This window comes from Balaenoptera musculus, chromosome 10 (assembly GCF_009873245.2).
Source record: "Balaenoptera musculus isolate JJ_BM4_2016_0621 chromosome 10, mBalMus1.pri.v3, whole genome shotgun sequence".
Lineage (NCBI taxonomy): Eukaryota > Metazoa > Chordata > Mammalia > Artiodactyla > Balaenopteridae > Balaenoptera > Balaenoptera musculus.
In genome coordinates, this window is record NC_045794.1 from 85,445,961 (window position 1) to 85,471,891 (window position 25,931).

Below are 25,931 nucleotides of genomic sequence, written 5' to 3' on the forward strand. Positions count from 1 at the left end.
CCGCTTTGCCTAGAAACATGAGAATTTCCAAGGAGAATATTTTTCTCTATTGCTAAGTGTAGTCAAGTTTTCTTTGGAAAATGGCAACATCCAAATCCTTTCATACTAATCATGTATTACAAAAAAATTGCTTTGAAACATTGCAAGGCAGCCAACACCATTCAGTAAATTACAGCATGTAACTGGCTTAGGCCTCATTAGGCTTGCCCTCTTTGGCTTTATCAAGGGAACAGCCACTTCTCTTTGCAATCCCTTATGGGAATGGATTTCTTCACTTTTCTTTGAAAGGTCAGTACATCTCCCTTTCCTGTATCCCTCATCAAATAGTGGCAGCTCAGTCTTTTGTTATCTTCTTGTGCAGCTCCCTTGGGGATGCATTTTACTTACAAATAAGAGATGTTTGCAATTTTAGATAATCTATATTTGAAAAAGAAAGAGAACAATGTTTTTTTTTAAGATTTTTTTTATATTGACCATTTTTAATGTCTTTATTGAATTTGTTACAATATTGCTTCTGTTTTACAGAAACAATAAACCAAAACATAAAACAGAAGCAATATTGTAACAAATTGTTACAATATTTTTGTTTTTTACAAAACAAAAAACCAAAACATAAAACAGAAGCAATATTGTAACAAATTTTACAATATTGCTTCTGTTTTATGTTTCGGTTTTTTGGCCATGAGGCATGTGGAATCTTAGCTCCCCTACCAGGGATTGAACCTGCACCCCCTGCATTGAAAGGCACAGTCTTAACCAGTGGACCACCAGGGAAGTCCCCAGAACAATGTTATTTTGAACAAAGGTACCTCTAGTGAATCCTGTTAGTTATCTATCCAGCATTTCCTTTCTTCTTTCCTACCAGGACACGGTTTTGTTTAGGTATCATTCCCCTCCCTTGAGCAGTCTGAGTGTGCTCAGTATTCCTTTGTGCTCACTATTCCAATTGCTCCTCCAACTGCATTTTATCCTTCTCCACTCTGACCTAGGGCCTGGGTGCCTGACCTGGTGATGGACATGCATTGATGGCATTAATGGCTCCTGGCACTGTGGCTTTCAGCAACTGGAAGACGAGTAAGGTTGGGGTATTTATTCTGTTGGCTTCATCCGTGGCTAAGTAGTTGCAGGTAGACAGCATTCCTTTATAAACAGACAAAGATCCTCTTGGATAGCCCTCTCCATCCACTTCTCTGTGTGTATGCTCTAATAAGAGCTCCCTACTCCTCAGGCTGCGGGGCAGTAGTGGTTCTCTGTAGTTGTTAGCCCCTGGGCACTGCACCATCCCTTGCTGAGTTCCTTCAACTTTGCCCACAACTTCATAAACATTCACTTTATTAAATTTTCCTCATTTACCTAGTTTTAATATGTCATCTGCTTCCTGCTGGGACCCTGACTAAGACATCACGTGACTCACATCTCCAGTTTCAGGGGCTGGATCCTGATTAGTCTAATCTAGTCACAGTATCCCATTTGCCAGCAATCAGTTCAGACAACCAGGATTAAGGCAGTCAGTGCATGGTACTCCCTTAACAAATGTTTTTGAGCCAGAGATGGGCACCTATCTTACGTAGGCCAATTAGACGGAAGGTGTTTCTTATTCTGTCCAGGCTGCTGTAAGAAAACACCACAGACTGGGTAGCTTATAAACAACAGAAGTGTATTTCTCACAGTTCTGGAGGCTGGGAAGTCCAAGGTCAAGGCACCAGAGTTCTGGTGAGAGGGTTCTGTGCAAGCCCTCTTTCTGGTTCATAGCTGTCATTTTCTAGCTGTTTCCTCATATAGTGGAAGGGGAGATGGATCTCTGTGGGGTCTCTTTTATAGGAGCACTAGTCCCATTCACGAGGGCTCCACCCTTATGACCCAAGCACCTCCCAAGGGCCCCATCTCCTCATACTGTCATCTCTGGGGGTGAGGGTTTCAACATACGAGTTTTGGGGGGACACAAACATTCAGACCATTGTGGAAGGGAAGAATAAGTCTTCAGCTTCTTTCAGTAACCATCCTGTGAGCATGAAGGATGTCATTGTAAAGACAAAGCACACTCATAGGGCAAAGCCAAAGTAATGTCACTGGAGCCCCAATTGTCACATCTGTGGACTTACTGTTATGGGAAATTATAAATCCTCTTATAGGTTAAGCCAGTTTTAGTCAGTTTTGCTTTGTAATTTGCTGCTGAAAGCACCACAACCAATATAGTTTTATCAGTATTTCTTTTATTTGTGTAGCAGCCATAGGGCCCATTTGATTTTACATGTCAATAAACATGTGAATGATTATAATAATAGTAATAACTAAGGTAATATGTACTAATAATAGCTATGTGCCACGGTTATTCAAAGCACTCTATCTATAAATATTAATTTGGTTAATCATCACAGCAACTCTATTTGGTAGGTACTATTGTTGATCCTATTATGCTTTTTATTAGATGACAGACAGAAGGCACAGAGGTATAAAATACGTACTTCAAGTCACCCAGCTGGTAAGCGGCAAAGCTGGATTTGAACTCAGGCAGTCAGATCCTAGGGTCTGTGTTCTTTATCACTATATTCCAGCACACTGTGGATTAGGGACAGTAGGTTTTATGCCCATATTTCAAGTGGGGAAATTATGGTTCAGAGAGCCAAAGAGCTAGTTACAAGAAGACTCAAGACTCACATTAGATCTAGTGCTATTTCCACTATGCGGCCTTTCCCTCCCAGTGAATTTTCCATCCAGGGTCTTTCTAATAACTGATGGAACAATCAATGCAAGTTAGAGTTCTCTACCCTTCTAAACTGTCCTCAGGTGGAACTGGGACGGGACTCCCTCTAGGGGCCACTAAATATAAGGCAGCTTACGGATAACACACAGTCTTTATTCAAACTTTTATCTCACACACTCCCTAAATGAATTCTTTAAAACCATATACCCCTTATATATTTTGAAGTTATTATTTTATCATATGTTGCAAAGAATATAATTCCTGGTGTATTAAAATATTGACCTTTAAAATAAAACTGTAGACCATACTTCTATAGGTATCCAATGAAATCTGAATTCCATTGCAATTTGGTACTCATCATAATCCATTCAAAGTATGTGGATAAACACTTTGCTCATAGTTAGAAAATTTATATCTTTCTTTTTTTAAAAAAAAAAAGTCGTATTTCCATTCCATATTGCATGCAGAATTTTATCCCAATGCAGTATACTTCATTTCTTAAAGCATTTTATTGATCTTTGCAATAAAAATATGAATATAAATTAATAGTAAGTATGTTTTTTAAAAAATTTCCTGCAACTATAAGATCCTAAGGGTTAAAATATTTCTTTTGGATTGATTAAAATGTACAAATATTATTAATACACAATTTATAAATAGTTAAAATCTACAAAAGTTCACTTTAATTGGAAATGCATTTATTAATTAGATAAATGAGGGTTTTTTTCCTACCTCCATTAGTTCATATAGAGCTAGCTTACTTATTGCTAGAATGAGTCAGGAACCAGTATTGATTCTATTTGTGTGTTTTAAAAAATTTTATAGTTGTTGGTACTGAGAAGCCTTATTGATGTAAGTAGGCAAATGAGAATATAAGGTTTATTATAGTAATGTCCCTCAATTATCTGAACACCTTCAGATTATTTACCAAAAGTATAGAGTGATCTATCATCAAAAATTATTTTAACGAACAATCAGATGTTGATTTTCTTCATAGCCCTTATCACACAAAATATTGGGTTGGCCAAAAGTTTCGTTTAGGTTTTTTCCATAAGATGGTACGGAAAAACTTGAACGAATTTTTTGGCCAACGCAATAATTACATTCTTTATTTTATGTCTCCCCTCCTGCTTCCTTACCCATATATCAGGATGCAGACGCCACAAAAGCAGGAAACTTGTTTGCATTCTTTGGAATAATGTCTGGCACATAATAGGTAATTAACAAATATTTTTTGAACAAATGACTGAGGCAACCTGGTCCCTAAGGGGAGGCAATCCTAGTGATTCTGTTAGGACAGGGGATGAGGGAAGACTGGATGTATAGGTGACTGGGTTCTCCATGAGCTCAGCTGCTGAAGCTTCCTTCTTCTCCATAAGTAACCTCTTTGAAGTACACTGTTGTTTCAGTAAAACAGAGATCCTCTTCCCATCCTCAAATGGGGAGCAGGGGCAGCTCTCCGATTCTCCTATACCTCTGGCCTCAGGTACCTTGGCAGCCCTCCCCTGTCCGTTCCTCAGTAGGTCTTCTTGATAGATCTCCCAGTAGACTGATTGGCCATCTATGGTGTCCTTGGGTAATTTTAGGGTGTCTGGTATGTCCACCAAACTTTGTTCATTTCCCTAGTGTGTGCCACAGCTTCTAGAAGGCTCCAATGGTACCTTAACTTACATTCCCTTGCCGTTTGAAGGGCTACAAGTTGCATTGTCATATTTGAGTTTTATTCTTACCCTGGCTTTGTGAGGTGGACAGGACTGGTTTTATCATCCTTAATTTAAAGATGAGGAAACTGAAGCCCAGGGAGGTAGAGGAACATGCTCAATCTCACATCATTAAAAGATGGCTGAGTATGGGTTTGAATGCCTAGTCTAGAAGTAGTATAGATTTAAATTTAAATCCAGCCTGCTTTAGCAATTTACTAATGTGACTACAGTACTAGGAAAGTAACTTAGCTTCTCTGGACTTCAGTTGAGGAAATTAATGTATTTACAGCTTTACCACTCACAAGTACATTGCCTTCCCTGCCATGAGGAGGTATTATATTTATCCGCATTTTAAAGATGAAAAACTGAGGCATAGCATAGAAGAGTAGTATAGCCTCAAATAGTATGGGCTTTGGAGTCAAGCCATCTGGGCTCAAGTCCTGTGTTTGTCACTAACTAGCTAAGCCACCTTGGGCAAGTTACTTAAAACCTGCCTGGCACAAGGTAAAAGTCAATATATGTCAAATAATATTATTAGGCAACTTGTCCAAGGCCACAAACAAACAACGGCAGTGCTAGGGTTCAAAGCTAGTCAGTCTGATTCCAGAGATTATGCTTTGAACCATGATACTATGTTATCTTTAGAGCCAGAAATTTGGAAGGAGATAAGAATGTAAATACAAGAGAGAGAAAGAAAAGTTTCACAGGGTGTGTGTTTGAGAGATATTATTAAGTACAGGAGAGAGAAAGGAGAAAAATTTGTGGAGTATCAGGGTATTTTGCTGTAAGGAAATAGTTTCCTTTAGATGCCTTTTCCAAAGATTCCAGTAAGGAATTAAATTGCTCAACAGTGCTTCTTTACCACCAGTATGATGTTTCTTTAGAAAGCAATACTGTGATAAGATAGGCCATAAGGCAGTGCAGCTTTATTTGGGTTAAAATTGCTGAAAGAATTCCAGCAGTTCACTCTGAATAGGGCCTCCAACGTGGGGCTTTGGAGAAAAGGGGCAGAAATTACTAGGGCAGAGTCCAGTGTGTGTTCCACCAGCAGCAATGGGACCTGCGTATTATGGATACTCATTCTATCCTGGGAAATGATCAACCGGCCAATCAAGATTTGTACCCGGTAAGTGTGTCAAGGCAGAAGCCATGCTCCTTCTCTGTTCCTGTGTACTTCCATCTCAGTGCCACACTAATGAAACCCACTCTTCCCTCTGGCAAACTGCACCCAGGGAGCCCTGCCTCCCCTTCCAAGGTAGCTAGGTCCCTGCCCACATTCTTAGCCTGGAGAAGAGAGATGGTCTCCTTTTTTCAGCTGGTGTTAGGTGTTACCTATGGCCACTTGCTGGGTGAAAATGAATAAGCTCTGCACTGGCCTGTAGCCTTAATACCTTCCATCAACTAGCTCTACCTTTCACCTGTAGTTCCAACAACAACACCAGCACCAGCACCAACAATCATATCTAACATGTGCTGAACAAATGACTACATTTGCTTGCTGAAGCCAAATATGTGTGCTGTAGAGTGTCACCTCCCTTTATCTCAGAGGAATGCTGTGCTGCAGGATGTCTATGGTCTCCTTCGAGTGTCCAGATTCTGTAAATTCATTGTATACTATACGGTCCTTTATGGTTCTTCTACAAGATGTTGTTGTTATTATTATTAATAGTTAAAACGAGGGCTAATATTTCTTAGACACTATATGTCGTTGTGTTAAGTACTTAATATGTATTAGCATATTTAATTGCTAAAAAAACCCTGTGAGGTATGTATGTATGTATGATTACCTTCAATTTGCAAATGAGGAAAACCAAAGTTTATCAAGATTAAATAAATTTCTCAAGGTTACACAGCTAGTTGTGAAAGAGCCAGGATGAAATCTCAGCCTGTCTGACTTCAGGCTACCAACTCTACTGTGTGGAATTTTTCCTTCCCAGGTACTCATGAACAAGAGTTCAATTTCCCTTTATCTGTATGTCTGGGGTTAGAGTTTGTGCAGTGCATATACATTGGCCTAAATCCACGTTCCCATCTCCAGCCGTATTATTAGGAAAGATAGGGGTCTGCCTACATGACAGATTCCTGCATGACAGGGACAATGATTGTATTTATTCTCAGTGCAGATGAGAAGCCTGCCTGGAACCCCATTTTAGAACTTTGGAGAGTGTAAATTGTAAGCTCTGGAGTGAATTTCAGACAAACAGGGTGATAGTGGTCCAAACTGTGTCCATGCTTGGTTGCCAGATGGTGGTGGTTGTCGAGAGCTTATATTTTCCTTGGAATCCAAGCAAATTTAAGAAAGAGAAATGAAGACATCTGAGTAAAGCGAGAGCAATTATGTCATAGAATAAGGTTTAAGGATGGTGATTGTGGAAGAAAATATAGAAGCTCGTATGAGCAACACATGGCACCACCATAGTCATCATTGAAACACTATATTCCTCTCTTACTTTGGGTTCTCCCAGAAGAACCCGAGAAAAGGACTCTAGTGCAAATAGTTTATATAGGAACTGAAGACAGAAAATTAGGAAAGAGAGATGGGGAAGGAAAGGCAATAATTAAAGGGAGTGTTATCAAGCAGCTCTTACTGTGGGCAACTGAGCTTAACCTCACTGAAGAAACTCTGAGAGCCAGTGTATATATACATTTTAAAAAATCCTCTACCAACTCTTATTGGTCATTGGTAGAAGACTGATGGAGGGTTATTAATTTCTAGGCATTTTTGTTCTACCATAGGGCAGGCAAAGTGCCTTAGAATCCAGTTAAAACTTTCAGGAAAAGAAATGCAGGAGCTGGCAGCTGGGAGTCAGCCTTCCTGCACTGAAGTGGATAGGGCACAGGGATATGGGTGGGTCACCGACAGTGTCTAAGCAATTTTGCTTTTAGAGGGCAAGAGAAGCATAGTAGCTAACACTTCTTAATGATTAGCCTCAATTATCACAGCCACTGTATAAAGTGGGCACTATTATTGTTGTCATTTTGTAATTAACGAAAGGTACCGAGAGGTAACATAATTGCTCGTATACAAATAGCTGATAAATGGTAAAGCCAGGAGTTGAATCCAGGGGGTCTGACTCTAAAACCCATTATCCTATTGCATCTAAGTAGGCAGACTGTAGCTTCAGGCTCCTTAATCAATTCCCATTTCTCTAGCTCCATCCCTCTTGGTTATGCTGGGTATTTTTATCCAGAAAAAAAAAAAAAATCCAAGCTGCTGCTAACAGTTTTCTATTGTCCCTTGATTAGCATTTTTCTAGGCAGGGTTATTGATAATTAATGCTGCCACTTAGCACTCTCCTAAACTCTTTAAAGGTTTACCCATGAGGCATTTCCTATTGTATTCCCATCTTACTGATGAGGAAACAGAAGCACAAGGTGGTAATAATTTGCTTGAGGCCATATATTCAGTGAATGGGAAAACCCAAGTTTCAATCTGACTTGACTCCCTTGCTTAATCACTATGTTCTGCCGTCTTCTTAGCCAGAAAGATTTACAAGAACAAAGTTTTAAGTAGGCTGTGGCACTTGGCAATTCCAGGAACTACTTTTAAAAAGAGACAAAGTTAGTGAGTATAGCCAATCCAAGGAAATGGTATCTCTACTCAGTTTTGATTCAGAAAGCATGAACACGGAAATACAATGATATGTCTCTGGGCAAACTTGTGTATTTCTGAGCTCTTGTTTTAAGGCATCAATAGATAGGCTGACACTGAACTTAGAATTGTCATACTCATGCAAATTTCCAGCTGGGACAAAGCACCCTTAGCCTTGGGAGCAGGTTTGGATTCTAGACAGCAGATCTTTGTTTCCAAGGACTAAAAGGGAGAGATGTATCAGTAATTGACATCTTCATGTACTTGTTTTTTCTCATTTCAGTGGTATTTGTTTTTACAGAAAATATTGAAATAAAGAAAATAAAATCAACCGAAAAAGTTGAAATTTTGTCTTTAATTGCACCATTTTTTTTCTTTTCTTAAAACCACTATATAAGGTAAAGAATGAGAGCAGTCTCTGACCCCCTAACCCAGCCTCAGAAGTAACCACTGTCAACATTCTGGGGCTCACGAGTCTTTTTTTTTCCCTCTGTGATCATAAAAATATACCTGTAAACTAAGTACATACATGTACACCATTGACAGCTTTTTTTTTAAAAAAATGAAAATGTGATCATGCTTTTTTTTTTTTCACTTAACCATACCTCCTAGACTTCCCTGATAGTCAGTATTTACAGATTTACCTCACTTTATTTTGAGCCCCTGCACAATGCTCCAGTATATAGATTATAATTTATCTAAACAATCTGTTACTGATGGACATTTGGCTTGTTTCAAAATATTTATTAATACAAAAAGTGCTACAGAAATCATCTTGGTGTATTTTTTTACATTGCCCAATTCATGTTTTTTTTAGAGCATTTAGCACTTGCCTGAAGGTGTCAGATGGTTGGGATTTCCACCCACCTTGAACCAACCCAGATAAAGCTTAACTGAATATTTTCTTTTCAGAGTCCTAGACTCCCTTCCACAAATACTTCCTGCTTCTGATTCTAGTTTAGATGCCCACAACCAGTAGCAATAATTTAAATTATAAATCCCTAAAGGCAAGAGTGTGTCTGCATTCCCATTCTGACACCCAACCGGGAAGAAAACCCAGTGGGCATCTTCTCTCCTCCCTCCTCCCTTGTCTCTCCCCGCCCCCCTCAACCTCATCATAGGTCCAGCCTTCCACCCTGACCACTGTCTCCTGGGCCAGCCCTGAGTACTTTTGGGGTTCGCAGAGATCAAAACCTTAGAAGATGCTGCTCAGTTGAATTGAAATATGCCTCCCGTACTTCCTGCCACCCACCAACCCACCCCCACACAAAGAAAGCTCCAGCTCCTTGAACAAAGGTTATATCTGTGGAAAGCATCTTCAGTCTTGGATGAACAGGAAGCCTTTTTCTCCTTGAGCTCTGCCTCTACACTTAGAATGGAAGCCAGCAGAGAAGGCCAGTGTGAAGCAGAAGGGTCTCACGTTCTCTTCCCACCTTCCAACAAAAGGCAAGAACCCCCAGACCTCAACCCCCAGCTGGGCCCTGGTAACCACACCTCCCTCTCAGTTCTTTCTACAGGACCTGGGGATCCTGGGATCTGGAAAGAGAGGAGGTGGGCGTGAGGCAATCACCCAGTGGTTGGCGAAATGGGGACACTGGGACGAAAGACTAATACGGGTGAGGGAATTCCACACCTGGCCACCCCTTCCCACAAAGAGCCGTGTTAAGAGGGATGGGGTGTGGAGGGGAAAACGGAGGCACTGAGCTTACTGTCCTGGGAGATCTCAGCTCCACTGCACAGAGAGGCTTCCAGCACATCTCTCTCCCTTCCCTCACTTTGAAGGGAAGGGGTACCTTGATGACTTGGGCAGCCTTTGACAAGCCAGCCGCCCTTAGGGAGGAAGGCAAGGTCACCTCCGCCCTGTCGTCTCCTGGGTCCTGCGGCCGCCTTTTCCCCTCTGTCATCTCCCTGGGTACTGCCTCTTGGGCGCGGAAGCTGAGCTCCCAGCGCTGCAGACCTCGGTACTCATGGGGCGCCCCCTTCTTGGCTCTCTGGCTCTGACCCTTCATAGGGCGCTTAGCTCAAGGCGGGACTCCAGGCTCCCAGAAGTCACCCGGCGGTGGTGGGGAGAGCAGAGCAAGAGAGGGCCGGTTCCGGCAGCCACAGTCCTGGTCCCCCCGGGTGGAACTGGAGACTGCCCCGGGCTGGGAGGACAGAAGGACCTGGAGGCGGCAGCTCTCCGTGGTCCTGCCCGACGTCAACGCGCGGATACTGAAGGCCAACAGCAGCCCGCCCATCTTCCGCTAAAACGGATGAAGGAGTCCGGGGCTGTGGTACCGGAAATGGTTTTAATTAACCCGCTTGCAGGCGGGCTAATTGAAGTCTGCGTGTCGCGTTTCCGCACCCTCCCAACCGCGTGTCAATTGCCAGGGCGAAGCTGAAAGTTTCTTTTCACTTCCCCCTCAGTGCCATCTCCCCTTGTGAACCAAAACAATGTGGATGCTTCCCACCCTCTCAGCCTGCTTCCTCCTCGAAGCAATTCCGCCTCTGGCACCCTTACCTGCCCTGCCTCTCGGTCCAGGCGGAAAAGCGGAAGGTGAGTGCTGCGTAGCCACGTGGTCGTTTCCTGCTTTACCCACGATCCCCAAGCCGCCAGCCTGGTCCTGGAAGCTGCAGGGTGGAATGAGTCTGGGATTGGCTTAAAACCCACTGCCCTGGCCACTGCCCTGGTCCGTGTGTCGGGGGATGCAACTTTAATTTCACCAAATAGAAACTGGATCTTTGGATCGGTGAGGTTTGAACCCCTTAAAAATGGAGCGTGTGTTTCGGTTCCGTCCGAGCTGAATCTGAGCCAGGACTAAAACATGGGAAGTGCCCCCTTTTAGTTCGGCGAGCTCCTGGGAGGGAAGAGGAAAGGAGGTGTGGAAATGGGGTGGTGCAGAGGTGGAAACATACCAGCTAAACCAACTTCCGCGTTGCCCTCGCAGTGATCATTTTAATGCGCCTGGTCCCGGGCTGAGCAGGAAGTAGACAGGCAAATAAATACTTGTTGAATAAAACCCGAAAAGTGTAATAAACTGCGTTTTAAAGCTTTGTATGTTGGTTGATTCTCTCTTCCCTCTGTCAAAGTATACAGCCGATGGCAGATTTTGGAGACATTTATTCTACGATCCTTTTATGAGGATACTTTCTTACAACGTACGCATCTTTGAGGGACTAATTCATTCTCTTCTATTTTGCAAGAATTGTTATTTCCATTTGACCCTCTACATTGGCTGTTTCTTGGGTCGGCTTTGGAGCAAAATGTTCAGAGCGGGAGATGGCTTGACCATAGTACCAACTACTTTTATTTTAAAAATTGATCTCTACTTCCTGCCCCTGGAAAGACAAAAAGCCTGCCAACTCTCATGTCCCAAGGCGACCTTAAAATTGGGCAGCAAAGTGAAGGTAGGTTTTCTTGTGTTGGTTCCTCAGTAAAACAACATATCTAGAGAATGATGATTTTCAAGGCAATTTCGTTTATGTTAACCATTTCACAGAATGAGCACAACATGATATTCCCAGCAGAAAAGAGTGGCATTAGCAGCAGAGTGAACGCTGGCTTTTTGGAGGTTATGGTTTAAAAGAGTGCTGGTAATGCCATAGGTCCAGAAGGAAAAAGAGAACACACAATGGTGTGGGAATGTCAGAAATGGGATTAAAGGAGTGAAGGTCTATTGCGCGCTTTAAACAGGAAGTTTCCATCTCGATCTCCAAAGTTATCTTTTCAAGACATAGTTTTAGCTTCAAGTTGATGCACATTTCATTATTTTATTGCTCACAGCTTTAATGTATATAGTATATACAGCTGGACTGTGTTGAAAGTTTTAAATTCTGCTTTAGTCAAACTCCTTTCTCAAGTGTAAGCCAAAGAGTCTTTATGTAGGGCACCTCCACAATCATCCATCTCTTTGGAATGATGGGTCAATTGGGATCATGTTGCTGGACCCAAACAACCATAATAATAATAACCAGTTCTTATGGGGGTTCATTTGTGCTTTATGCCAGCATAATAAACATTTAGAAGTGTTAGAATGTTACTGAAAGTGGTTGAGAGGCACCTATAAACAAAGTATGTTATTTGATTTTTGTGACAATCTTATAAGGTAGGCATTTCTCTTCCCCATTTTACAGAGGAGGAAATTGAGACTCAGGGAGATTAAGAGTCTGTCCGAGTAGGTTCAACTTGATGGAAAAACTGGCACTTGAATTTGGGTCGCCAGAGCAGTGCTACTGAAAGATGCTACATCTTCCGATCTCAAATAGTATCATGTGGGAGTGCACCACCAACGAAAACAAGATACCCAACTTTCATTTGTATAAAGTGCAAAACACTGGACGTTGTCACCAAGTGGACCACATCACACTTGTCCACTTTGCCTTTCCAATATTTAGACAAAATTTCTTCAGAGTCTGTAGTGAGAAAGACTGTCATCAGAGTCATGCCTCTTGACCTTTGTCCTTACTCCTTCTAGACTCTTTACCCCTCCTCACTTTTGCTCAGTAAAAGGATAGACTTCGGGCTTTCCCATCCTCTTCCAGGCCAGTAATTTCCATGCTGGGTGTGGGTACTGTCGCGGTGCTGAGAAACGCGGCTTAGGGAGGCGCGGATAGTCTGTTCCTCTCCCTCCACTCCAGCCTCAGGCACGTTCTAGCTCTCTTACCTGGCACTTCGCTGTCATAAAACCGCTCTTTTATAATCCCAGCCTGCCCTTTGCTCTGGGAAGCGATTTTTTCTCCCTTTCCCCAGGACATTCTGGGAATGGAAAGTTTGGGAAAGGTTCTGTTTCCTCCTTCCTCACTCAGAAATTTGATTTTTTTTTTTTTTTTTTGCCAATTTTAGATAGTTAATTTTTATTCTGTTTAAGGGGCAAAATTCTTGTCCATAATTATAGTTCCACAAAGATCATCTATTTCTTTTTTTTAAAACATCTTTATTGGAGTATAATTGCTTTACAATGGTGTGTTAGTTTCTGCTGGAAATTTGATTTTTTTTAGGCCACAGAAACAGAGCTCATTGGGCTCCACAGCTTTAGGGCTGGCGGCGTGAGGAGTATTTGGACACTGGAGGAGATTGAAAGCCTTCCTAGGCCAACAGTTACCCTTTGCAAGTAATGCTGTTCTTCCAGGCTGATTCTCTACTTCTGGGTGGTGCCAATGGCTGGAGGCTCTCTAAGAAACAGATTTAAAACATGTTCTCCTCCAAATATGTTCTCTGTGCCTTCGTTGGCAGAGACCTTAACTCAGCCCCAACTCATCTTTTATAAAATCTCTTAGAGGTCAAAGGAATGGTATGTGTGTGTGTGTGTGTGTGTGTGTGTGTGTGTGTGTGAGATAGGATGAGTGACTTTTCAAAGAAACCCAAGGGTCGCAATTTTGAAAACAGAGACATAAGGGAGAAACTCAAAAACACAAAGGAATATACATTCCTGATCACTTCTTTCGAAGTCCAAACTCTACTCTCCCCTGACAGCTCACAAGGAATAGTGGAAATCAGCCTTTTGCCAGCACTCTCTCCATTTGAAATGTGATTGCAGAAAAGGACAGGATGCAGCTGACATTTCTTTGAGAACCTTTAGGAATAAAGAGGCCTCAGAGAAGACTAAGTTTATTTCTTCTTTAATAGATATTCCTTAATTTGCTTCTGGGAAGAATAAACCATAGGCATCCAAAGTATGCACTAATTTTAATAACCTCCATGAAAGAGACTGATCCACTTACTCTCGTTGGGCATCACCCACCTCCTAAGAATGATCGGAGGAAAAATACAGACTGCAGTTCAAGCGAATCACCATTCACCTTTCATCCATTTTGACAAACCTGAAAATGAGCAGGTATTATGCTTCCTGCAGTATCATCTGCTTCTTCTGGAGGACTTAAGTCCATCTCTCAGAGAACCACATCTTCTTGTCTCTTTATTTTTCATAAATGTTCTATTATTTAGAGATTGTTGTCATAGAAAAAACAATGTGCAAGAAATATACAAAACAAATATTGTTAAAGAGTACCCTGAACAATTATGAATAATGTTATAGAGGAGAGTTGTATATACTCTGGAGGGCTAGAATCCATCTTCTCTGCAATTGCTTATCACTCTGAGCTTATTCTTTAAAGCAGCGGTCCCCAACCTTTTTGGCACCCGGACCGGTTTCGTGGAAGACAATTTTTCCACGGATGGGGGTGGGTTGCGGGCAGGGGGAGGGTTCAGGCGGTAATGCAAGTGATGGGGAGCAATGGGGAGCGACAGATGAAGCTTTGCTGCCTCGCCCACCGTTCACCTCCTGCTGTGAGGCCTGGTTCCTAACAGGCCGAGCACTGGTATCGGTCCACGGCCCGGGGTTGGGGACCCCTGCTCTAAAGGAATTGTGCTTACTACAGGTGAGAAGGTAAATTGTGCCTTGAAGCTAGCAAAGTTGCAAGATTATAAATGAGGAGAAAATTCAAGGCACAGGAACTACTTGGTTCATTTATAGCATGTATCAAACCTACTACTGTTTATAGTTTTTGAAACTGAACGGGAAAGCTATTAAAAAGCAGTGGTTGTGTGTGTAGGTGCAGACTCCAGTGAGAAGAGAAAGGTTTGATCACATTTCTTTTTCTTTTGAAAAGTCCATTTTTTACTAAGCTTTCTTCTTTTGTCTCCTCTGTGCTTTTTTGCAATTATTAGGCAAGTCACTCATTGCTTTCTGACCATTTCAGCCCCGCTGTGGATAACTAAGAAGTTTCACTGATGCAATTTTGTCCCCTTTATTAATTGACATTTATTAAGCACTACCATATGTCAGTTGTTGGAGCAGTATAAATACAAACTATGTAGCCATAACCTAGCCTATACAAGGGGTAATATCTTTCTTTAAAAAAAAAATCATAGCTTAGACTAAGATGCAAAACTTTCAATAGATTTAAAAGGGAAAATTGCAAGTTTAGTTATTTTCTCAATTTTTTCTTGCAAAATAGTTTATTTGTGAGAGACAATCTTCACTACACTCCCTGTGATTCAACTCAGAAAAATTTTTAAATGATTTTGAGCACCTACCATGTGCTACATGCTAAGGTTTTCAGAGGTGAAGAAGATAACGTTGTTGTTTTTATGAAGCTGATATTTTAGTGGTAGATTCTTTGAAGCACAACTAAATGATATAACTTAGAAATCTAGAATTAAAATTTAGTTTCCTCCTTTCAAAAACTCATTGAACACTAATGCTATGCAGTTTTAATATTCCTCCATATACTTCTTTTGTTTGGACACACCAAATTAGCTGTCAGTAAAACATTGTTTCTTTTAAAACTGCTCGTTTACTATATATTAAATAGATAGTAATACTAACACATGGAAATATATTGAATTCCATCGCTATAGCTTTTATACCTAGATAAAAAGTACTGAGTAACACATGAAAATTTCGGAGACTATATCTTCCATTCAGTGTGTAATTTCTTCCTGCCAAAATTACAACCTAAACCTAAGCTTTGACTTAGAACACACTAAATTATCTTCAGTAGGACTAAAAATCACTATAAAATAAAATATCCAGTCTAAAATACTATATAATATTTCAGTTCTAGAGTCAAGAAATTTTCTAATTTGCACTTAATGTAAAGAAACATTTATCAAAACAGTCCCTTTGCAGAGTATTTGGGCACTAAAGGAACACCAGAGAAAAAGTCCACTTCCACTTTTAGAATCAGTGCTTGTCAATGGGTTCTTCAAAGGCATGAGGAAATACATACAGACAAGAAAATCCCAGCTTCAAAGCAATGAAACCTCAGACACATTCAGACCAAATTGCTCTTTCCACCCTGCTGGCATACTTAGGCAGGTATTATTACACCCTATTAATACATTAGGGACAGCTGTTTAAAGACACATGTTAGCACACATCCGTTAGCATGTGAAATGTATTTCAAGGCTGGAAGGGATCTTGAGTCATCCAGTTTAATGCCTCATTGTTAGAGTTAAACTGAGGTCCAAAGAGGCGAAGTGACTTATGTAAGGTGACATAATTGGCAAGTGGCAGAACTGACCACCAGAAGTCAGGTTTTCTCAAACTTGATGTACCCAGTAGATTTGACTGAGCATAAAAGAATTGCTTGGGGTACTTAAAAACACAGGTCTCTGTGTCCTATCCCCAGATATTCTATTTGGGTAAGCTGGGATGGCACCTAGGGTTTACTGTTGATGATGATACAACTGGTCTGAGAATCACACTTGAAGAAGTACTACAAAAATCCTTTAACTATTTTCAAAATAATACGGTAGAGTGGTGTGAAAATTTAAAGCAAAGCTTTTAAGGCATTGCTACTCTCCCCACTGTTTCTCATATTTGTGTGTTCATGTAAAATGCACAACCAATAAAAGTAAAAATCTGTTGACTTGACTTGGATTATCACAATGAGCCCCTGAGATGGGTCGGAAATCTGAGAATCTGATCATTCTTTCAACACAAGTTTATCCAGATAATATATTTCTAAGGGCAATGAGAGGACTATTTCATTCCAAGAAATATTTGAAACTACAAAACTGTGTAACCCCTAAAGTTTTTTTAAACATAATAAAATTCTCACGTTTGTTGAAGATTTGATGTTTAATAATGCATTCCTCTATTCATTCAATGAATAGTTACTGAATACCTACCAGCCAGGCTTTTAATTAACATCTATTGCATCTTAAGGGTCTTCAAAATGTCTCCAAAAACAGACTTGACAATCAACTGGAGAATGACACTGCACGTTGCAGGAGTTAGATGGGGAGTTCTACTACTCTCCACAGCAGCATTTATGATTACAATAAAGCATACAGAAATATTTTGATTTTACACTTTAAACTTTAATATTTATAACTATTTTAATAGGCTCCTGAATTAAAGAAAATCTCCACAGGCAAAATAACAAAGCAGTAATTAGAATCATAGTTCCCTGAAATAGAAAATGACTTTTGCAACAGGAATAAAGACGCAGACATAGAGAATGGACTTGAGGACATGGGGAAGGGGAAGGGGAAGCTGGGATGAAGTGAGAGGGTGGCATGGACATATATACATTACCAAATGTAAAATAGATAGCTAGTGGGAAGCAGCCGCATAGCACAGGGAGGTCAGCTCGGTGCTTTGTGACCACCTAGAGGGGTGGGATAGGGAGGGTGGGAGGGAGGCTCAAGAGGGAGGGGATATGGGGATATATGTATACGTATAGCTGATTCACTTTGTTACACAGCAGCAACTAACACAACATTGTAAAGCAATTATACTCCAATAAAGGTGTTAATTCAATTCTGACAGACTTGTGTTTCACAACGAGTGATATATACTCCTTTAGGAATTCTCTAGAGCAAATAACAAAAGTATTTAGGAAGGTTGAATGAAGCAGGTCCCGAATTTTCATTAACTCTGATGAAATGTGACAGGTTATTGATTTTTAACTCAACTGAGAGTATGGGATTATCATCTCTAAATCAAAGATGACTCCAAAAGATCTACCATTATGCTTTTGGGTATGTATTAACATGCTGTCATTTCAGATTATTTTGATTTATTTGTTGATCCTCTATCTTGTTCTAGAAAGGATTCAAGGCTGTTATTTTGAATTAAGGTTTGCTTTTCAGACTTTTTCAGATGAAATGAAAGAAGTAGTTGGATTTCCATCAACAGATTCTCAAGTTGACGGATCAGGTTCAGTGCATGGCTTCACTTTAATTTCTGGAGGGCACTGCAAAGGATTCCAACTTCACCTACAAAGAAAAACAAAGGAGCCACTCATACCATGAACAAACACGCTTCAAGTGTCCACTGTGTGTAAAACACTAGGGGATCAGTGGGGTGTGTGGATATACTAGGTACCACCGCAACCTTCAAGGAGCTGGCAGCTTAGTTAGGGTGATAGGATTTGAGCTGTTATAGGCGATTCCAAGTTGTAGGAAGCACTAGAGCATTAATAAATGTAATTAGTTTCCCTTTTCCACAGGCTGTTTCTCAGGGAAGGAGTTAATCGTTTTCTCCCCAGGAAATCACTAGCTGTTCTGTTTCTCTTTTACATGACCAACCATAGTTGCTTGCAAGGAGCTAAGCCACAGAACCTAAGCCACACAAACCCGCTGTGTCAGAATCACCTGGGGCCTTATTACAAATACAAACTCCTGAGTCATGTCACACATTCAGTGAATTTAGTCTGGGGATATGACTCAGGACTATTAATTTCTAACTAGCTCTCCAAGTGATTCTAAGAGACACTAGGTTTGAGAAGGTATGGTCTAAGCAGGTAAGTCAGCCTAGATTGCCAGACCACTGGACTAAGGAAGGTACAATGGAGTTGCTTCCATTCATGACATGTGCTCACATGCCAAGGGGCCACAGGGACATAGACTCTTCATAGAACTGGAAGGGACCTTGGAGACAGACCAGTCTCACTCCTTCCTAGATCCTGAGGAAAGTATAGAGCAGTGATGAGGCCTTATATTAGGTCACATAGCTCTAAGAATCCTTCAGTTCCTAAATTTGTTATTCTGTGATTTAAAAAATTTCTTTATAAGCAATAGCCTATGGAGTTATTTTTGCTTCCTCAGGGGAAATGAGAAAGAAAGAGAAAACAGCTATGGCCTGACCCTCCTATCTCACACCCCAGCCTCCAGAGCCCTTGGCTGGCTTCTTTGGTGAGCAGACCTGTTCCAGCTGAGTGTCCAAATGGTGTCTATGGGGGAGAATCAGCCTTGGGCTTTTTCAAGATGGCTGATTTCAGGGGGCCATACCTAAGGAGGAATGACTATAATGGGCTAGCTCTACGTATTAGAAGTGGCCTCAGGCAACATAAGAGGGGTATGAGAGGGATACTTCAAGCCCACCTGCCCTTTTGGTCTTTGTTAGCATTGTTTGAGACAGAAACCTCCACTTGACCTAGAGCTCCTCCCTTTAGGCTTGATCCTTTGGTGGTTTTAGCCATTTATTCAATAGCTCTTGAGTACCTTATATGATTTTTAGGAATAGGGCTAACTGCTAGGGGTTTGACAGCAAACCTGACATGGCCCTCTGCTCAGGTCTAGTTGGGGAGACAAGTAAACAATTACCAAATTATAAAAAATATAATGATAAATGCTCTGAGAGAGGGATCTGTGGGAATGCCAAGATGTAGGAGGGACACCCAAACCAGTCTTCCTATCAGAAGAGATATCTATGAACGATTAAAAGATGAACTGGGGTTGGGACAGCTAAGTGAGAGTGGTAAGGAGACTATTTCAAACAAGAACTGTACGGGCGAAGGCCAGGGCCCAGGGGAAAGCATGGTGGATGTTGCTGGAGGGGAGTTTGAAGGCGAGAAAAAAATCGGGCAATGAACAAATAACACTGTGATTTTTCAAGAGCAACTATGATAACATCCTCATTGTCCAGGAAGAATAAAAGGTCAGTAGATGTGCTACTTTATGGTTGATAAAGTAGATAGAACCTATTCCTTAGGGGTTGGTATTCCAGGCAGAGCAAGATCCAGTGGGCACTTAGAGGGAAAGGGGTCAAGATGCAAAGGAGAAAGAGGAACGTGGCAGCGACAAGGCAGAGTGGAAAGATGGTGTGATGCTAGGAGGTGGGGTGGAACCTAGGAAGGTCAAAGGAGAAAGGACACGCAAGGCAATTCTGGCCTTTTGGCCAAGTTTTTCTCTTTCAGTAAATCAGTGGCTTCCCTGGAGATGCTTTTCTTCTTAACTAAATATTTAATACATCTCTTATTGTTCCTGTGGTGAAGGTAAGAAGACACAATCCTCTATTTATGGGAGAATGGCCTCAAAGGGTGTAAATTACTTACTATTGATGGAGTCCGCCAAAATCTTAAGCTGTTGGGTATTGTCCAAGACCTCAATCCTCTGGGCGTATGGGTCATAACGAACTGAGAAGGGCCGTGGGATTATAGCAGCAAAGTTCCTGAAACCAAACCCATAGATCTAAGTGAAGGGTACCGTTTGGGGAAAAATAATTTTAAAAGATTTTTCCATTGCATTTCATTTGGCTCTTGGTAGCACTGAAACCTCACTAGAACAGGGACTTTAGAACCAGGCTGAGAAGTGAAATGGAACTTTAGTGAGGTCCTCTTGGGAAGCCTTTGTGTGCAGTAGGTGTGTCTTATGTGTATATATGAACACACTTTCACACCTACCTCCAAAAAGTCAGAAGTAGCCTACCATAAAAGCACACAATATAATAAGGTCAAAATTCTTATCATGAAATAAAATAAGAAGAGTAAGTAAAATCCAGCCAAAAAATGTTATAGAAAAAAAATGGATCAAGAGCCTCCTATGTCCCAAGAACTATAGCAAGTCCTAACTGTGCTATACTCTTCACAACCAATATCACTAACTTAGTCTTCATAAAAACCTTAGGAGGAAGGTACCATTACTATTCCCATTTTAGAGATGAGGAAACTGAGGCTTGGGGAAGCTAAGTGACTACCAAGGTCATGCAGGCAATACATTAGCAGCTGGGAAAGGACACAGGTAGTCTGACTCTGGCCTGGGCCCTTCACGTCCATGCCTCCCCGATGCATCATTCCTGGGTCTGGGGGGAATGCACCATGAGGGCTTTATGAAACATAGGAAGCAACATCATTAAGAAGATATTCCCAGATGGCTTATAAAATGCAAAAAGACATCACAAATGATATTTCTAATTGGCTTCTGGTGAGAATAGAAGCTGCCGTACTGAGAAGACAGTTATAAGGGAGACTAGTAGGGTCCTCCAAGTTTGGCAAGAGCGGTGCGGCATAGTGGCCGGAAACCCAAGTTCCAGAGCCAGACTGCTGGGCTCCAATCCTGCCTTTGCCAATCGCAGCCCTTGTGGCACAGGCAAGGGGCTCCTCTGCACCTCGCTTTCTTTATTCTTCCATAAAATTGGAACCAGAGCGCTATGTGTTAGCTATTATCTTTTATTAGTGACTGGGGATGCTTGAAGAATAAATGGGTAAGTACCCCTCTCCCTCTCTTCTTTGAAAAGAGCTTTCTCAGCCCAGACGGTGGCGTGAACCAGGTAGTACATACCTGTGACTTTCCTGCTCCTCACCTCTCCCCTCTTATTGCCATAGCGCACCTCGTTTTTGCTTTGGAGAATCTACCTCTCCTCCACTGGAGCTACATCAACTGGGCTGTCAGTCTCGGGCCCAGTCCTCGTCTGACCAAGGAGTGTGTGTGTGACCAAACTCAGCCTCATCTCTGCTAGAACTAAATCTTGAAACTGAAAATGGTTGGCATTGGTTTCTTTTAGCTGGGATGATCTGAGGGTATCCCGGAGATGCTCAGATCCCTTCCTTTTTTGAACCTTGTTCTTCAGAACTCTCGTTGGCTCTTCGAGCCGCCTCTCAGCAGATGGGAGCTTTTGTGGGTGTCTCCTCTGGGTCCTGGACACTAGCAGGTGGGATTTCAAAGACCTGAGAGGCCCATGTGCTGGCAAGGCCTTCCCTGCTGGCCTGGGGCTGATCACTTCCTGGGTTAGGGAGTCGTCTCCAGAAGGGCCTGTACACGTGGGATCCCGGTGTGACACAGCGGTTAAGAGTACTGGCTCTAAGCCCCACTGCCTGGGTCCAAACCCTGGGCCAGCCACTTACTAGCTGTATGACCTTGGGTGAGTTGCTTACCTTTTCTATGTTTCTGCACCCCCATCTGCAAACTTTGTAGTCTTATTTGATGATTAAAGGAATTAATACCTGAAAAGCACTTAGAACAGCGTTTGGTACAAAATAGGTGCCAGGCATCTTACCTGTTACTATAATTACCTAGATGGAATCATTCATGAATCCACTAAAATCCATAACCCTAAAGGGGTCCCAGGAATGGCAGAGTGGAGCCTTTAGGGATAGAGGAAGACTAGCCTCCCAGTAAGGGTAGAAGTTTAGGAGAAAACTGGAAAAGAATGGCAGGAAGGACTTGAGGGCCCTGGAGAAAGTGGGTAGAGGGAGTCATTTGGGGCCAAACAAAGCACATTTGTGGGCGAGCATTTTGCCTTTGCTTGCCTAAGCCCAGTGCATTGAAAGCTGACGTGCCCAGCTTCATAGGATCCCAGAGGCCTATATGCCTTAAGTTTATTATCCATCACTGATAAGGTATAAAAAAAGTGGTAAAAAATGGTATCATGGTTGCCCTGTGCTGGTAGACCCTCTGCCTGGCCTACCTCCTGCTGGGAGCAGAGTGGCTCAAGCAGGTTGATGACAGGGCCATCAACGCGGAGGCCTGAGAGTCTTAGAGTCCTGGTACCACTCCATCAGCCTCTTGCTGAACTGCCTCTGAGACTGGCACATTCGCTAATTCTTTACTGAGGGCCTACTATGTGTCAGGCACTGTGCTAGGGTCAGGGAAAGAGCAGGAAACAGAGAGGACAAACATCCCTATCCTGGTGGACCTTAAATCATACAAGAGTTTAGACATCAGTAAGCGCTAAGGAGAAAAATAAATCACAGAAGGGGATAAGGAGTGCTGGCGGGAAAGGGCTGGGTCGTGACTGTAAATAAGCTGGTTAGAGAAAGACACACAGAGAAGGTTAAATGCCGGTGAAGATTGGAAGGAGGGGAGGGAGCGCGTTATGCAAGTATCTGGGAGAATAAAGTGACAGGGACTTCCCCAGGTTAGAAGACTTCTAGCGCTGCTCGGTGGGGGGACCTCTGTGGCCGCCCTGTACACAGGAGACTTCAGGTGTGGACGGGTGGCCGCAGAGAGCAAGGACCGGGTGTCAGGCTTGTCTGCAGGGGTCGGCACAGCTCAGCCAGTAAGCTATGAAACAGGGTCCCGCGAAGGAAAGAACTTCTCTCAACAGACAGTGGAAAGAGACAAAGGTGGGGAGGCTGGGGAGATAACGCGGTCTGATGCACGCCCTTGCTCTAGGCATTGGAGTCCCCTCTCCAGGCCACCCACAGATCAGTGGCACTAGGGCAAATCAGGAGGTCCCAAGAGCTGTTGACCCACCTTGGTCGCCACCTCACCTCACTTTCTCCTTGGCATCGTTAAAACTCTCAGCCACGTAATACAGGGGCTGGAACTCGGTGATTGTGTACTGCTGGAGAGCGGTCTTCTCCAGTTCCAGAGGAAGGAGATTCGGCTTGCCTGACAAGCAATACTGCAGGTCCCAGATGGAAAGTTTTCATGGTTAAATCAGGGCTGGTGGTCCCTGCCGCATCCCAGAGGCCATTTGTGCATCCCCTCCCATCTCATCCTGATTCCTTCCACACCCCAGCCCAAATGCAGTAAACTAAATTATTTTGCATATACTAGATAATGTTTATAACTCATTGAAAGCCAGCAGTCAAGATAGAAAGGAGTATTTTACCCCACCCATTTTCAAGTAAGGTGATCAATAGACAGTGTGGGAGCCAACCACATTTTCTGGCATGTGTTTGTATATATCCCAATGTACAGTTCAACCTTGGGCTCAGGAGGCCCCTCTGCACTGGAGACCTGTGTACTACCTCTAACACCCACAGTCATGACCAAACCATAGCCGCTAAGAGATAGATCACTTGAGGAGAAGCCCCCAGGTTGAATTTCAAAGTGAATACAAATGGGTTTCAACAGCGCAAAGAGAAAAAGAATGGTCTGCTGTACCCACCACTTTCAGATCCATCCTTGGTTTCTGTTAGGGTCATACCTGTAATTCACCGAAGGATGACAGGAGCCCAGCACCATATGCCTTTATGGAGTCTCCTTGCTTGCAGAGCCCAAACTCCACAGTAAACCAGTAAATCTGAAATGGAATGTCAAGTTGAGAGCACACCCCAAGGAAGGGGAAGGCAGCAGATGGCCCAGGGCCAAGGACAGGACTGCCCAGGTGGGAGTTTGTGCAGGTCTGTTCTCTGAATCAGCATGACCTGGGGTCATGGTTTTGTGTCCTATGTCTTACCCTATCCAGTCACCTGTTGAATCAAGAGCTGGCTGAATGCAAGACGTGATGGGAAGCAGTGGAGGAGTACTGAGGAAGCCCCCAGTGGATACTCCCAACAAGCAACTCTCTCTATGACAGGAACTCCTCCACCCCTTTTGCCTTCTTCTCCATGGCATCAGCTAGAGCGAGATGCTCCCCTAAGTTGGCTGGAGTTACCAGACAATCCCATCAGGCTCCACAGGGGGAGGTAGGGGATTGGGTCATGATAGAATCAGTGAGGGGGCATCTTATCATCTGTGTGGCTGAACCACACTGACCCCATTTTGTCAGCTCCATCTAAGCCTGCAGTCCTAACCCCTCCCCTTTCTGCAAGACTGAGCTTTAGCCTATTCACAAGGAATGCGCCAGACAAGTTCCTCATCTACTTTTACCCTTGCCTTCATCTGATATAAAAACTTCACCTGATATAAAAAATTTTGCTGACGCAGATGGTTAATGGCTCATGAGGAATAATGGTCATGAGACCCCCCTGGGGGGATGAAAAAACCCTGGCTCCTGACGGAGCAGACATGCTTCTCCCTTAGTAGTCAGATTCTATCTTTAGCTTTGGCCCCTTTAAATCCCCCTGCACCCTTCTCGTGGCACAGAGTGCGGCTGCAAATGCCTTTGGATGTTTTCCGCCTGGCCCTGCCTGTGTGTAAGTTACCCACAATAAACTTCATTGTTGCATTTTATGGAGTTTCCTGCTTCCTTTTTTTTGGCCTCAAAGTTCCTTCTCAGTTCGGAGGTTATTATTTAATATCCCCACCATCCAACAATCTGTGTTAAAACCCTGTCAGTCACTGCACTTACCCTCCCAAATAACCAAATCCTTTTCTTTCAATAGCTCCCAGTGCAACGTGCCCTAGATAAATGGCCTGGGCAATAAGGTCCTGGAATTCTGGCACCACCCTACTGAATAGGGCCAAGAGAAAGCCAAGGCCCAGTTAGTGCTAGAGATCGCCACAGTCTTGGAGAATTAGGCATGGGTTTCTAGTTAAGCCCGTTTAATGCACTAGAGAATGCTAAACCTGCAAAGGCTGTCAGAACTTAGTCTGACCTCTGCACATACAGATGAGAAGTCTTTAGCCCAGAGAGGTCAAGTTACATGCATACAGTGGCACAGCATCTCAAGGGCAGAGCAAGGACCCCAAGACTGTCTCCAGCTCAGTATATCAATAATAAGATTTTTTTTTTGAGAAGCTATGTTGGTAATGAGTACTTTCATCATTGTTACAGCAAGTAACATGATGCTCTGCATCTGAGTTTCTTTTTTTCTTACAAGTGAGAGATTCTATCAAGCTCTGCAGTTTTCTTTGAAAGTTGCTTTTTGTATCACTATAGCATCTGGCATTTAAAAACTCACATTCACACAAATTTAACTCTTCAGACCCTCAAGACCCTCATGATATACTTTTGAGATGGGCAGAATATAAACGATTGTATCTATTTTTAGAGATGAGGAAGCAAAAGCCACTTGCCCAGGGTCTCAGAGCAGCTGGTCAGTGAGAAAGAATCTGGGAGTTTTTGGCCTTCTGATAAACTGAATTCATAAACTTCTAAACTGATACATCTTCATGATATATTTGCATTCATTTGCGGTCCCTAATTCCATTATAAAGTTTTATTTCTCATCTTCCCAGCTGAGCACATTATAAGAAATGTGGCTTAGAGGCTAGGGAGGGATGCACGCAAGTTGGAAAGGGGTCTGTAGGAAGGAAAGCGCTGCTGTGCCGAGTCACTGCCTCCATGGCTTCAATGGATGAGTCATCACATCCACTGGGGAAGGAAGTGTTCAGTTAGAAGGGGAAAGCCCACCCCCTTTTCTACCTTGTGTCTGAGAAAGGAAAGATCCTAATGCTGGCTCCAGTGTAAAGGTAGAGAGTAAATATTCCCTCTTCAAAGCTGTGAATCCAGGCTACTTCCCACCCACTTAAGGGGGTTCTCAAGGACTATCATTATAGCCTGTTGGTGTTTTCAAGACACTGTTTAAAATGAAATGTCTGCATGCAGTTGATTTCACAATCGAACCATTACGAAGTCAAAATGTGAAATGTCACTTGTGAAAATGTAAC

The 25,931-nt window shown here is 42.6% G+C and overlaps 1 protein-coding gene across 2 annotated transcripts in view; it reads right to left on the bottom strand.

Moving 5' to 3' along the window:
• Positions 1-17,178: 17,178 nt before the first annotated feature.
• Positions 17,179-25,931, bottom strand: part of PAH (phenylalanine hydroxylase) — a 71,710-nt gene continuing 62,957 nt past the window's right edge. Inside the window, exons 10-13 of one of the 2 annotated variants that reach the window (XM_036866968.1) lie at positions 23,584-23,679; positions 22,922-23,055; positions 19,766-19,881; positions 17,179-17,705 (exon numbers count right to left, since the gene is read on the bottom strand). In XM_036866968.1, the coding sequence (XP_036722863.1) occupies positions 17,662-17,705; positions 19,766-19,881; positions 22,922-23,055; positions 23,584-23,679 (390 nt within the window). In that variant the 3' untranslated portion in view covers positions 17,179-17,661. The other variant, XM_036866969.1, reaches the window with a different exon arrangement.